The sequence below is a fragment of the Salmo salar genome, chromosome 19 (assembly GCF_965601325.2).
Source record: "Salmo salar chromosome 19, fSalSal1, whole genome shotgun sequence".
Lineage (NCBI taxonomy): Eukaryota > Metazoa > Chordata > Actinopteri > Salmoniformes > Salmonidae > Salmo > Salmo salar.
In genome coordinates, this window is record NC_138309.1 from 74,402,466 (window position 1) to 74,416,339 (window position 13,874).

The window sequence follows — 13,874 nt, forward strand, 5'->3', positions numbered from 1 at the left end:
AATGATTGTACCCCAGCATGTTTGTTCAGGCAATATGAAGGCCATGCTTAAATCAATTTTAGAAGGAGGAGTTTCGGGTCCTTCGTTCTCTCTTTCCGCCGTACCCGCCATCTTGCGAGCTACCGGGGGTAAGATGTGCTCTGTATTTAAAGACCGTAAACTTATAAAATATCGTTTTAAATGCATATAAAGACATTGACATAAGTATGTTAAAACACAGTCTATTTTTGAGGCGAGAATTCATCCTTTAAAGACCGTATGTGTGGCGTATAGTGACACGACTTGTTAATGGGGTAACAGCGTGGCTGCCCATGCGGGCCGAACCACTTGCGTTCTCTGGATTTGTTATTTCTTAGGCTCAATGGCTTTCACAGCCAGAACATTTGACTTTCCAATTAACTTTGGTGCAACGTGGCAGTTAACTTAATTGTCAATCTGGGAAAATGAAGCGTTATTGGTATTGGACGGAGTTTGTGAGCTAGGTAACGTTAGACTTCAATAGCTCACGTTGTTTTTTTGGCGTTGTATTTTTGACTGACGTTTCCATGTTTTTGCGTGTCCCCTTATTGTTAGTACTGGTATGGATCTTATAATAATCACTAGTTATGATTCGGAGAACATTGTTTTTCTTTGTAGTGAAATTCACTTTGTCACAACAGGTTGCAGTTGTCAGGCTAACGCTAATCAGATCACTGTATTGGTCATTTAGTTACATAGCATAGATACATAGGGCGGGGTTAAATTAAGATTTTGTATTTGACAGCATTACATCCATTGACTGTATTAAACTCTACTATACAAAGTCCTAGACCACTCTTGTAACCATACATTTTACAGCCACAGTAATGAAGAATTCCTACTTTGCCATTGTGTTTATCTAACATTTGAATGTCCATGTTTTCAAGTAATCAGGCATCATGACGAACACAAGAGGCAAGAGGAGGGGGACGAGGTACATGTTCAGCAGGGCCTTCCGCAAGCATGGTGAGTTCATATCAGAAAGACTGAAGATATACTGAAATGTCTCGTTAGGTCACTACAATTTCTGAGTTATTTAAAATAAAGAACTCGAGATTAGGGGTGTTACTGGCATGATCCACAGCTGATTAGCCCTCATTAGTTACGCCAAGCCCATTTTAGAATTGTTGTTTTGGTTGGTTGTGAAGAATCAATGTACTTTATTCCTCAGGTCCCATTCCCCTGTCCACGTACATGCGTATCTACAGGAAAGGCGATATCGTTGACATCAAGGTAGGGTTTGTTCCACCTTTTCTAGGTTTCACTAACCAGGTTTCCATCTATCCATTTCATGCTGATGAATTGCCTGACGCATGAAAGTCACCACCCGGCTGACACTGGAACAATTTTATAAATGCAGACACAATTTGTTCGTTCTATAGGGTGTGATCTTTTTGTGTCAAATAAATAATGCAAAAAATGGCAGAAACACGTTAGTGCGCATATATTGATATAATAACTCATATCGAAGTACATTTGTAGTCATGCAATGATATGGTGTGGACCTCCCACTACGATTCGGAAACCATGCAGTTTATTAGGCTATAGATTAAATGCGTTTTTGATCAACTTCACAGGGTGATGAATGTGCAATGTGATGAGCTTGATGCTTCTGTCCAATAATTATCCAGGGTCTTATTCTGGTGACATGATTGATGCTTGGCTGCTGTTTGACAAATGCATACAAATGACATTGCTTTGATCTATAATCTCATAACGTAGATCGTTTGAGGTAGGCTATCTGTGAGCTGTTGGTTAAAGATAGTGGTCACATTTGCTATATAATGCAACAGGTTTTGTGACATTGAAAATGCAATGGAAACAGATTTAACTTGTATTTTTCATTTGGTACATGGGAATTTAACGGCAAGTTATGTGCCCTACGTTATCAAAAAAAGTCAGTTTGTTGGAAACAGATCTTCACCAAAAACGCAATCCCACCTTCACTTTGCCAGCTGGGCTGTCCTATGTCCTAAGTGGTCATTCACGTGGGGGACAGTATTTGTACTTTATCACCCCGGCCAAGCATCTACTGTATGTTTGAACTTGGGTTGTTGGAGACTCACACCAAAAAAAAATTCTCGCAATTGCAGGTCATGGCATAGCACAAGTTCCAGCAAAATGAAGCCTGTATAGAATTTCAAAAACATGACAATACATTTCACAACGCATTGTGCCCTCAGGCCACTACTCTACTACCACATATCTACAACAGTCCCTGCTGTATCATAAGGTGTATTTGATATTTTTTCCGATTTTGTTGCTTGCGTGCGATACTTGACGTGGAATAGAGTTCCATGTAGTACTATGTGTGTCCTGTAGTCTGTTCTGGACTTGGGGACTGTAAAGAGACCGCTGATGCGTGTTTTCATGCAGGTTTTTGAATATTTACATGAGAATTGGATGGAAACCTGACTATTGGTAGTGACTGCAGCGTAACTACATTTTATTATTTTGCTCTTATTTTGGACTTCACCAAAACCCAACTCTTAAGATTGTGAATGTCTCTCCTCCAGGGTACAGGTACCATCCAGAAAGGAATGCCTCACAAGTGCTACCATGGCAAGACGGGCAGAGTCTACAACGTAACCCAACATGCTGTCGGCATCATTGTCAACAAGCAGGTCAAGTAAGTACTGCAATGTATGGTGGATTGGTCAGTATCGGTTTCCTTTCCAGCTTGGTCATGTTTTAGGTCTTTAATAAAAGGAAATGGATGTGCCCTGCCGGTATCTTTCTAATGGAAGTTTGACGTTGCAGAAGTATGATTGCTGCCCATCTCAAAACCCCACCTTCACTTTGCCACCTGGGCTGTCCCATGTCTTAAGTGGTCATTCACGTGGGGGACAGTATTTGTACTTCAGCACCCTGGCCAAGCACCTACCGTATGTTTGAACTTGGGTTGTTGAAGGAGACAAAAAAACAAAAACAATTGCGGGTCATGGCATAACACAAGTCTTTCACCATTTGGAAGCGTTATGTTTTCTGATAAGTCAGGGTCTCAATTATGCTGCTTTCATCCATCTTGTGACCAGTAGCCTTTTGTATGTTGTGCTGACCACATCCCTGATTTATTTCCAAGCTGAAAACGGTCTCCCCTTCTCTCTGTAGGGGTAAGATCCTGGCCAAGAGGATCAACGTACGAATTGAGCACGTGAAGCACTCTAAGAGCAGGGACAGCTTCCTGCAGCGCGTCAAGGAGAACGAGAAGAGGAAGGTGGAGGCCAAGCAGAAGGGCACCTGGGTGGAGCTGAAACGCCAGGTATGGAGAGCACATTTACCTGGGCCATTGTCAGTAGGCTTTTAACGGGCTGTACATCCTATAGCTCTCTAGGACCTGCCTTGTTGGTCACTATTCTACAGAATTGAACATTCCAGATAGATTGAAGATATAGAAAGGACATCAACACATCTAGTGGAATGTTTTGATTGTTTGATGCATTCTGTAATGGTAATTCAGCCTTGTCATCATTTCTAACAGTCCTTTGAATTGTGCACCCACGTGTAAAATGTATGCACACATGACTACGTCGCTTTGGATAAAAGCCTGCTAAATGGCTATTTTTATTTAACCTTAATTTGTATTATATTTATTTGTAGTGGCATCTCATCTGTGCATTTGTCATTTCCTCATCTCCCCCTGCAGCCCACTGCTCCCCGTGATGCCCGCTTTGTCAGCACCAAGGGCAATGAGCCCCAGCTGCTGGAGCCCATCCCCTATGAGTTCATGGCATAACTGTGACCAAAATAAAACTGTTTCTGCACAGAATTATGTGAACTTGAGTCTCTTATGTACACTAACATGCAGGGATGTTGGTAACTTCTGTATCTAAAACTACCCAATGGAAAAGGAGCTGGTTTCAGGGCAGGGGGAGACCCTTCTGTGATACCCTGAGTTATGTAGGTGCTGTCGTTCAATGATTCTCTTTCATTGATCACTCGGAGGGAAGTGAAATGCGATTTCTATTTCACTTGCGAACAGAACTACAAGCACAGCAGTCTCAAAGTATACACACACAGCTTTTACTCAACCCACTTCAGGCACTCTACACTTGCATTTGAGTTGACATTAATGTGAAGTGTTTTGACACTTTAAATGTGAGTGCTGTCCATTGTCAAAAATAAAGAACATCTGGGTGTATGTTGATTTAAAATGGATTGGTTGTGTTGCAAATATGTCAATGTTCAAGGTGTACTTTTGCCTTGTTAACTGCACTTCCTGGAAATAACTGCTAGTACATCAATCAGGCCAGCAGGTGGCAATGTGCACCAGGGTAAGGGCCTTCCTCTATAGGAGCTGCAGTACTTATTTGGGAAACATTCCCTTGACTGATCCTTGGATTATTTTTTTATTATGGATCCCCATTAGCTACTCTTCCTGGGATCCAGAAATTAAGGCTGTATACAACAACAAAAAACCATTACATTTCACACCACATTGCATGCCCTCAGGCTACTATTCTAATACCACATATCTACAACGGCCTACATGTCTCCACAGTCCTCGCTGTTCCAGAAGGTGTATACCACATATCTACAACAGTCTGCATGTCTCCACAGTCCCCACTGTTCCAGAAGGTGTATACCACATATCTACAACAGTCTGTGCATGTCTTCACAGTCCTCGCTGTTCCAGAAGGTGTATACCACATATCTACAACAGTCTGCATGTCTCCACAGTCCCCACTGTTCCAGAAGGTGTATACCACATATCTACAACAGTCTGTGCATGTCTTCACAGTCCTCGCTGTTCCAGAAGGTGTATACCACATATCTACAACAGTCTGCATGTCTCCATAGTCCCCACTGTTCCAGAAGGTGTATACCACATATCTACAACAGTCTGTGCATGTCTTCACAGTCCTCGCTGTTCCAGAAGGTGTATACCACATATCTACAACAGTCTGTGCATGTCTCCACAGTTCCCACTGTTCCAGAAGGTGTATTTTATCTTTTTTTTATCAGATTTTACTGCTTGTATTAGTTACTTGATGTGGAATAGCTTTCCATGTAGTACATTTGTCATGGTTTCATAGTACAGTTTGAATGATTGAATGCCCAGGCTCCTATAAACATGCCAATGATCATAAACTGCTACTGAGAATACATCTGAAAAAGCTATTCCCTGTAAATGTTGATTGTGTCCTATCAGGTTTAGATGCATTTGAGAGCAGTGTTTGACCTGTTCAGTGAACCCCTAAATGCCCTTCAAGTACAATCACAACATAGGCTGGTGTTCAGTCTTTAGTGTAAAGTACATCATTCTTCATTCAAGTGTTACATCTCTTTTCTGGTGGCGTGACCATGCAGCCATGCCTGTTATGTGTGTGTGTCGTGGTACTGTTTGACTGTGTACTTTGTGTGTGTAGGGAGGAGGGATTACCCCTGTCCTATCTTGACATTGTGCTGTTTAATCAGCGGAGGCTGAATGGCTGACTGGGTATCTGACATATGTTATCGCATCCCACCTCAGTTCTTTACCCAATATTTACTCCAATTAGGACCAGTTTACTGAGATAGTAGCAGCAGCTGGGAGAGAGAGCATGAAATGACAGTATCAGGTAATGAGCCATATTGTGAATGTATATGAAAATGTATCACTTTATTGAAATTTTATGCTTGATGTCTATCTGAATATCATTCTAGTTCTGTGGTATGTCCTGTGGCGTTAAATTTTTGAAAATGCCTCTATTTTCCCCCGATTCTTTTAAAATGCAGCCAATTGGCTGCATTTATACAGGCAGACCAATTCTGATATTTATTTTCCACTAATGGTCTGTTGACCAATCAGATCTGTTGCCCATAATTGGGCAAAAGATATGAATTTGTCTGCTTGTGTAAATGCAGCCTATTAGTGTTAGAATTCCCATTGGTGGGATACTATCCCCCATAAAGACCTCAAACCTACAGCCCTTGTTACCCCTGGCTGTCTCCATAAAGGCAGAAGATAACTGGTGGAACAAGTGAACAACAAGCTGAATGAATACAATCTGGGGTTACACCCAAAATCAATGTGATCAATCAGTAGCGGACATCCAAATCCCTGGTTATTGATCAGTATAGACTGCGTTGAGGCCTGGGTGCTTAGATAACTGCCTATGGTGTTGGGCACCTACCTTTTCACCTATGGAGCTTCCTTTAAACATAGTGATATCTGTACCGTCAGACAGAACAAGGATATGACAGAGTACGAAAGAAGGAAACATATTGAAACTGTGAATCTGCTCTCACAGACAGAATGGACCTTCATCTGGAGCACTGACTCATGTGAGTTACTGATTGAAGGTGGAAAAGGTAAACAGTCTGAGAGGAAAAGAGGGAGGGAGGAGAGAGAGAAAGGGGGTGGTGTGGAACGGGACTTGTGGATAAAAGCCATGGATCACTATGGGCTCCTTAATCACACACGTTCGACACACAGATTGAGGCTGTCAACTCAGCCAGCAGCCCAGAGCAGCCATATCGACCTTGTGTGTCACACATTAACCACACACACCACTGGTGGAGGGAGGGAGGAGAGCAGAAGCTGTATGGGATGATAATAACGACAGACATCAGACTATGTCTCTCTCTTTCTATTCACAATGTTTCCATGAGTTCATGTTGTTCTCACACACTTGTCAACCCTTCTTGTTTCACCTCTCTCTCTCTGTTTTTCTTTGTCTCTGGCCTGATTAGAGTCTGATTAAAACTGCTGAAGGACTGCCAGTGAGTAAATGAAGGGTGTATTTGAGTCAGTAATGTGAGGGGGGAGTGTGTGGTATGTGTGTGTGTGTTTTCGTTTGGGGGGTGGGGGTGGACAATGGAGCTAGGAAATCCCAGGCCATACACAGAACACAGTGTATCTCTCTGGGGGATAGGTGGACAGATAGGGTCTTTCTTCCCCCCTGTACCTGTCAGTAGTAGTTATCAGTGAAGACCATGGTCATATACAGAACTCGGGTTATTGATCCTGTCAGTGGAGGGATTGGGCCAGTGTGACCGGACAGGGAGATATCGGTGGCGGGTGACCTGAAGCGTGGGAGGGAGCAGAGGTAACGCCCTGGAGTTCTTAATAGGCCTCATTCAGAGAAGTCAGCCAAAGGTTTCTCACCAGATCATGGGAAAATGACACATGCATGGTAGTTGGTCTCTAGGAAATGGACAGACCATATTGTATTGAAGATTTTATGTTTTGTTTTCACAATTAAGTATCCCTGTGGAAACCTATTACATTGTTAATCTAAGTCTACATAAAGAGCAGTGTCATAATTGGGAGTGGGTTAAACGGTCTTCAGAATTGCATGACTCAGTCTTATGGGTTAAGGAGGATCACATTGGGAGAGAGCAGGAGAATGAAGACTGGGTTTGGACTGTAAATCCCAGTATGGAGCTGGTTGATAAGACCACGATTAGGGCTGTAATTTCCATGTGCGTTTGATGACTGGAGACAGTCACTTAGCTCATACTACAAACGCACACAGGCAGAAGATAGCGATGCACAGTGTCAAAATCCTGGACAACAATATTAAAGCCTGCAATCAGTCAGAGAAAGGTAAGTTCAAGGACCTGAATCACAACAACTGCTGGCTAGTCTACTCAATTTACCAATAACACCATTTAGATCTAGCAAATCAGAGCCAGAAACCCAAACACATCCATTTGCAAGAGAGGCTATTTTGGCTGCGTTCAGTCAAGCAGCCCAATTCTGATACTTTTCCACTAACTGGTCTTTTGACCAATCACATCAGGTCTTTTCACAGCAGATCTTTTTCAGAGCTAATCTGATTGGTCAAAATAGCAATTAGTGAAAATTGGGCTGCCTGTGTACACACTAATTGAAAGGAAAACCCCAAACTCACAGACACTAGGCCTTCCATGGAATGAGTTTGAAACCCCTGCAGACACTCCTCGTCACAACCCTGTATAAGCTGTTCATAGAGATAGATAGAGGACTGTGCCATTAAAGCAGGGTTGTCAAACTTGTTCAAAGGAGGGCCGAGTGTCTGCAGTTTAAAAAAAATCCATAATAATTAAGACCTAAACAACCAGGTGAGGGGACTTTCTTACTAATTAGTGACGTCAATCAAGTACAAGGGTAGAGCAAAGACCTGCAGACACTTGGCTCTCCTTGGAATGAGTTTGACACATATGCATTATAGCGTCTGTGACAGCATAGGCAGCACCATTGAGGCTACAACCCATAGGAATTCCCACCCAGTTGACTACTTTAAAATGGTGGAAACATGCAAGCCCTCAATGGCAATGTCCATGCTAAGACAGGTTATATCCATGATGAGTCCTTTCTCTATCAGGCTGTTTGCATCTATTCACAACAGTTCACTCTTCCTAACTTTCTCCAATCAGGAATTAACTAATGTCAAATGTAGGGGGATGGGTGAATAAAATCACAAAGTAAGTGTCCAATATTCATTTATTATACATCAATATTTCGCCAAATAATGAAAATACTTATTAGGCTACCGAGGCAAAATTTGCTTTTCATTTAGCTAACTTTCCATTGCGTGGATTGAAACACCCCTGTATTATCCAATAGTGGTATCGCCCAATAAAATATATCATCCTCAGGTGTGTCAATCCATGTAGTGTGGTAAATGACTTGCTCGCGGTTTTGTTAGAGGTGGTGCTTTACCACCTATACAATTAAAATGGGGGAAAGGATACAAGTCCAAAAAAAGCTTTATTTGTTATTTTGTCAACTGCAAAGCCACCTTCAATAAATCATGGAAATTAGATGCCCATCTTTGTAAGCACACAGGTTTGGTGTGTTTATATCTGTCCAGCCTCTTTCAACAGATGGTCCCAAAGAGATCAGTTCCTAGCTCCTAGGGCCTGAAATTCACATTTCTGTTAGATCAGACAAAGAATGAACATCCTATGTTTGTTTTTTTACTGCTAGATGAAAGTTAATGTGTCTGGGGGTCAGAAACACATGGGTATGATAGTGTTTGTTACAGAGAGGAATCCACGATGGTGATGTTTCTCTTCCACAGAAACCCTTCTCACTTGAGAACTGTGATGAGCTTCTGGATCCGCTACCGGCTCACCAGACATGGGCTGAGCCACAGTGGAGAGAAGCCATACACGTGAGTGTGAATCTTAAAGGGTAATGGTTCACAATCTTAAAGGGCAATGGTTCACTTCACTGTCAACGACTGGTTTGTTAGAGGCTGGATGGCTGATCTTTCATTCTACAATACTACATTGTTGCATTTCCAAGCCATTTGGCAAGACAACCAGTTGGCTAAAGCAAAGCAACAGGTTGGCTCCGAGGCTAGGGTTTAGTTCTGAATGTGTATGAACCAGAAATGTTACTGAATGGACATGAGTAGTAGCCTAACCCACTGTGATATCTGAGACATGAAATGCATCAATCCTCTTCCAACCTTACCTCTGGTCTCCCATTTGTGTGTGTGTGTGTGTGTGTGTGTGTGTGTGTGTTGTGTTTGCACGTGTCTGGCTGCGGATGCTCTGAGGCCATCACACATGGCAGCATGAAGACATGGCTCGCATTCACCAGGACTAGAAGGTTGTCTAAACCTTGAGGCTCGGCTTCATCTCCTTATTGCCTTAGATTTCATTGACACGGTTCTGAATCAGTTGATGGCTGAACGTGATTTTTTTGAGAGCCCACTTGACACTTCCACTCTACCAGTTTTGAGTGGGTGAAGGAAAAGTGACGGCCATATCGGAAAATGACAAACATGGGTCCTACTGCACAAGATTGAACACGCACAACTGCTGCCCTTCCAGTGAAGATGACACACACACTGGCCTCTACGGGGGTATTCAGGCTCTACCACGTCAGCCTGAGCTCTGACACTTTCTCATAGGTGGAACTTTTAGGGCTGTAAGAGAATTCGCTACTTTTTGTCCTGAGTTATGTTTGGGGCAAGTACAACAAATTACAGAGTACCACTCTCCATATTTTTAAACATAGTGGTGGCTGCATCATGTTCTGGGTATGTGTGTAGTGGTTAAGGACGGGATAGTTTTCAGGATATAATAAAAAACATGGAGCTCAGCACAGGCACAATCCTAGAGGAAAACCTGGTTGTCTGCTTTCCACCAAACACAGGGATATGAATTCCCCTTTCAGCAGGACAATAACCTAAAAACCCAAAGCTGAATCTACACTGGCGTTCCTTACCCAAGAACACAGTGAGTGGCCGAGTTAGTTTTTACTTGAAGATCTGTGGCAAGAGTAAGACCTGAAAATGGTTGTCTAGCAATGATCAACAACCAATTTGACAGTTTGAAAAGTATAAGGGGCAAATGTGCACAATCCAGGTATGGAAAGGTCTTAGATTTACCCAGAAAGACTCACAGCTGTAATTGCTGCCAAAGGTGCTTCTACAAAGTATTGACTCAGTTGTGAATACTTAAGTAAATTAGATGTCTGTATTTAATTTTCAATACATTTGCTGAATTGTCTAAATATGTGTTCACTTTGTCATTGTGTGTAGATGGGCATGGGACCTATTTAAATCATTTGGAATTCAGGCTGTAACACTGGAATAAGTCGAGGGGTATGAATACTTTCTGAAGACACTGTACCTATATGGTCACTGTTGGGACAGCGTCGTCGATGCGCTTATTAATGAATCCGATGACTGATGTGGTAAACTCCCCAATGCCGTTGGATGAATCCCGGAACACATTCCAGTCTGGGCTAGCAAAACAGTCCTGTACCTTAGCATCCGCTTCATCGGACCACTCCCCTATTGAACACGTCACTGGTACAACCTTTTTGAGTTTTGCTTGTAAGCAGGAATCGGGAGAATAGAATTATGGTCCGATTTGCCAAATGGAGGGTAGCGGAGAACTTTGTTTGCATCTCTGTGTGGAGTCAAGGTGCTCTAGAGTTTTTATCCCTTTAGTCGCACAGCTGAACTGCTGGTAGAAATGAGGTAAAACAAATTTGAGTTTCCCTGCATCAAAATCTCCGGCAACTAGAAGAGCTTCCTAGATGAGCATTTTCTTGTTTGCTTGTGGCCCTATGCAACTCGTTGAGTGCTGTCTTAGTGCCAGCGTTGGTTTGTGGCGGTAAATGGACAGCTACGCAAAATACAAACTCTTGGTTAATAGTGTGGTCTACAGTTTGAGGTATTCTAACTCAAGCGAGCAGAACCTCGAGACTTCCTTAATATTAGAGATTGCGCACCAGCTATTAAACACACCACCACCCTTGATCTTACCGGAATCTGCCGTTCTGTTCTGCTGATGCATAGAAAAAAACTGCTAGATTTATATTATTTGTGTCCTTGTTCAGTCATGACTCCGAGAACCATAGTATATTACTTCTTAATGTCCTGTTCATAGGATAGTCTCAAACAGAGCTCATCCAGTTTATTCTCCAGCGATTGCACATTAGGTAAGAGGGTAGAGGTGATTTTTATTCATTCGCCAACATAGTCTTACCAGGGTGCTCTCACGTCGGCCTCTATAGCGCAATATTCCCTTTCTATGAGTGTTGGGGATTAGGGCCTGGTCTGGGATCGATGTCAATCGCTGCCTTTATTTGGACGAGGACTTCTACTTCAATGAGTCGGTTAGTGATAGCTGTCCAGAAGCTCTTTCAGTCATGGGAAATGATGGCAGAAACATTATGTGCAAAAAACAGTTAAGATCAGAGCAAATAAAGACACAACAGTCTTAAGCCGTCCCATCAGACTCAGTTGGAGTCAGGGACTGTGTCCACACAGTCTGAGACCAGCAGACTGGCTGCCCAACTCTGTAACACTAGCTCTTACACCATGTAACACCCATGCTCTGACATGGACTGGTCCATCAGAACCACGGGGGTGTTCTGAAACCTGTGGAAGAGGAACCTATACTTTGCGCTGTGTGAAGGCTTTTTGTTCAATTTGTTTTCAGAAGCCGGCTCTTTCAGTTATGTATCAAATAAATCCTCATTACTGCAGGTCTGGATTTGTGTCTGATGTTAATGGTTGTGTAATGCACCATGCAACATGATTAGCAAAAATATTTGGTTGGTGGGCATTTGCTAAGTGCCTCCAATAATGGCACTTTCATATCGTGTTCTAAAGTCTGTTCCTTTCATCCAGGGGAGGGGTGATCTTGTTGAAGAAGAAATGGCACTTAAAATAGTCAAGAGTCTGTGTGCTCTAAATATATCAACGCTCTCATGCTCTTCTCAGTGCTCACAAGACACCAACGGAACTGACTGAACACACACGGCAGGGAGCCTAGTAGTTAAGAGTGTTGGGCCAGTAACCGAAAGGTTGCTGGTTTGAAACCCAGAGCCAACTAGTTGAAAAATTGGTTTGAGCCCCTGAGCAAGGCTCTTAACCCAAATTGCTCCTGTAAATCGCATCTGCTAAATTACTAAAATATACTGCTCAAAAAAATAAAGGAACACTTAAACAACACATCCTAGATCTGAATGAAAGAAATAATCTTATTAAATACTTTTTTCTTTACATAGTTGAATGTGCTGACAACAAAATCACACAAAAATAATCAATGGAAATCCAATTTATCAACCCATGGAGGTCTGGATTTGGAGTCACACTCAAAATTAAAGTGGAAAACCACACTACAGGCTGATCCAACTTTGATGTAATGTCCTTAAAACAAGTCAAAATGAGGCTCAGTAGTGTGTGTGGCCTCCACGTGCCTGTATGACCTCCCTACAACGCCTGGGCATGCTCCTGATGAGGTGGCGGATGGTCTCCTGAGGGATCTCCTCCCAGACCTGGACTAAAGCATCCGCCAACTCCTGGACAGTCTGTGGTGCAACGTGGCGTTGGTGGATGGAGCGAGACATGATGTCCCAGATGTGCTCAATTGGATTCAGGTCTGGGGAACGGGCGGGCCAGTCCATAGCATCAATGCCTTCCTCTTGCAGGAACTGCTGACACACTCCAGCCACATGAGGTCTAGCATTGTCTTGCATTAGGAGGAACCCAGGGCCAACCGCACCAGCATATGGTCTCACAAGGGGTCTGAGGATCTCATCTCGGTACCTAATGGCAGTCAGGCTACCTCTGGCGAGCACATGGAGAGCTGTGCGGCCCCCCAAAGAAATGCCACCCCACACCATGACTGACCCACCGCCAAACCGGTCATGCTGGAGGATGTTGCAGGCAGCAGAACGTTCTCCACGGCGTCTCCAGACTCTGTCACGTCTGTCACGTGCTCAGTGTGAACCTGCTTTCATCTGTGAAGAGCACAGGGCGCCAGTGGCGAATTTGCCAATCTTGGTGTTCTCTGGCAAATGCCAAACGTCCTGCACGGTGTTGGGCTGTAAGCACAACCCCCACCTGTGGACGTCGGGCCCTCATACCACCCTCATGGAGTCTGTTTCTGACCGTTTGAGCAGACACATGCACATTTGTGGCCTGCTGGAGGTCATTTTGCAGGGCTCTGGCAGTGCTTCTCCTGCTCCTCCTTGCACAAAGGCGGAGGTAGCGGTCCTGCTGCTGGGTTGTTGCCCTCCTACGGCCTCCTCCACGTCTCCTGATGTACTGGCCTGTCTCCTGGTAGCGCCTCCATGCTCTGGACACTACGCTGACAGACACAGCAAACCTTCTTGCCACAGCTCGCATTGATGTACCATCCTGGATGAGCTGCACTACCTGAGCCACTTGTGTGGGTTGTAGACTCCGTCTCATGCTACCACTAGAGTGAAAGCACCGCCAGCATTCAAAAGTCACCAAAACATCAGCCAGGAAGCATAGGAACTGAGAAGTGGTCTGTGGTCCCCAGCTGCAGAACCACTCCTTTATTGGGGGTGTCTTGCTAATTGCCTATAATTTCCACCTGTTGTCTATTCCATTTGCACAACAGCATGTGAAATGTATTGTCAATCAGTGTTGCTTCCTAAGTGGACAGTT

The 13,874-nt window shown here is 43.5% G+C and overlaps 1 protein-coding gene across 2 annotated transcripts; it reads left to right on the top strand.

Moving 5' to 3' along the window:
* The first annotated feature begins 19 nt into the window (after window positions 1-19).
* rpl21 (ribosomal protein L21) lies at window positions 20-3,787 on the top strand. Of its 2 annotated transcripts, none has more exons than XM_014159458.1 (6): window positions 20-128; window positions 913-984; window positions 1,190-1,251; window positions 2,535-2,647; window positions 3,130-3,280; window positions 3,665-3,787. In XM_014159458.1, the coding sequence occupies exons 1-6, from the start codon at window positions 35-37 to the stop codon at window positions 3,752-3,754; spliced, it is 582 nt and encodes a 193-aa protein (XP_014014933.1). In that variant the 5' UTR covers window positions 20-34; the 3' UTR covers window positions 3,755-3,787. The 2 variants fall into 2 exon arrangements, with proteins under 2 accessions (XP_014014933.1, XP_014014934.1); XM_014159459.3 differs by having other exon boundaries at window positions 41-128; window positions 906-984.
* Window positions 3,788-13,874: the final 10,087 nt, after the last annotated feature.

Bases quoted from the DNA above. Each gene is read 5' to 3' on its own strand.
- rpl21 (XM_014159458.1), top strand. From the start codon at position 35: ATGAAGGCCATGCTTAAATCAATTTTAGAAGGAGGAGTTTCGGGTCCT. The intron at 129-912 runs GTAAGATGTGCT...TCAAGTAATCAG, and splicing joins CATCTTGCGAGCTACCGGGG to GCATCATGACGAACACAAGA. The intron at 985-1,189 runs GTGAGTTCATAT...TTTATTCCTCAG, and splicing joins CAGGGCCTTCCGCAAGCATG to GTCCCATTCCCCTGTCCACG.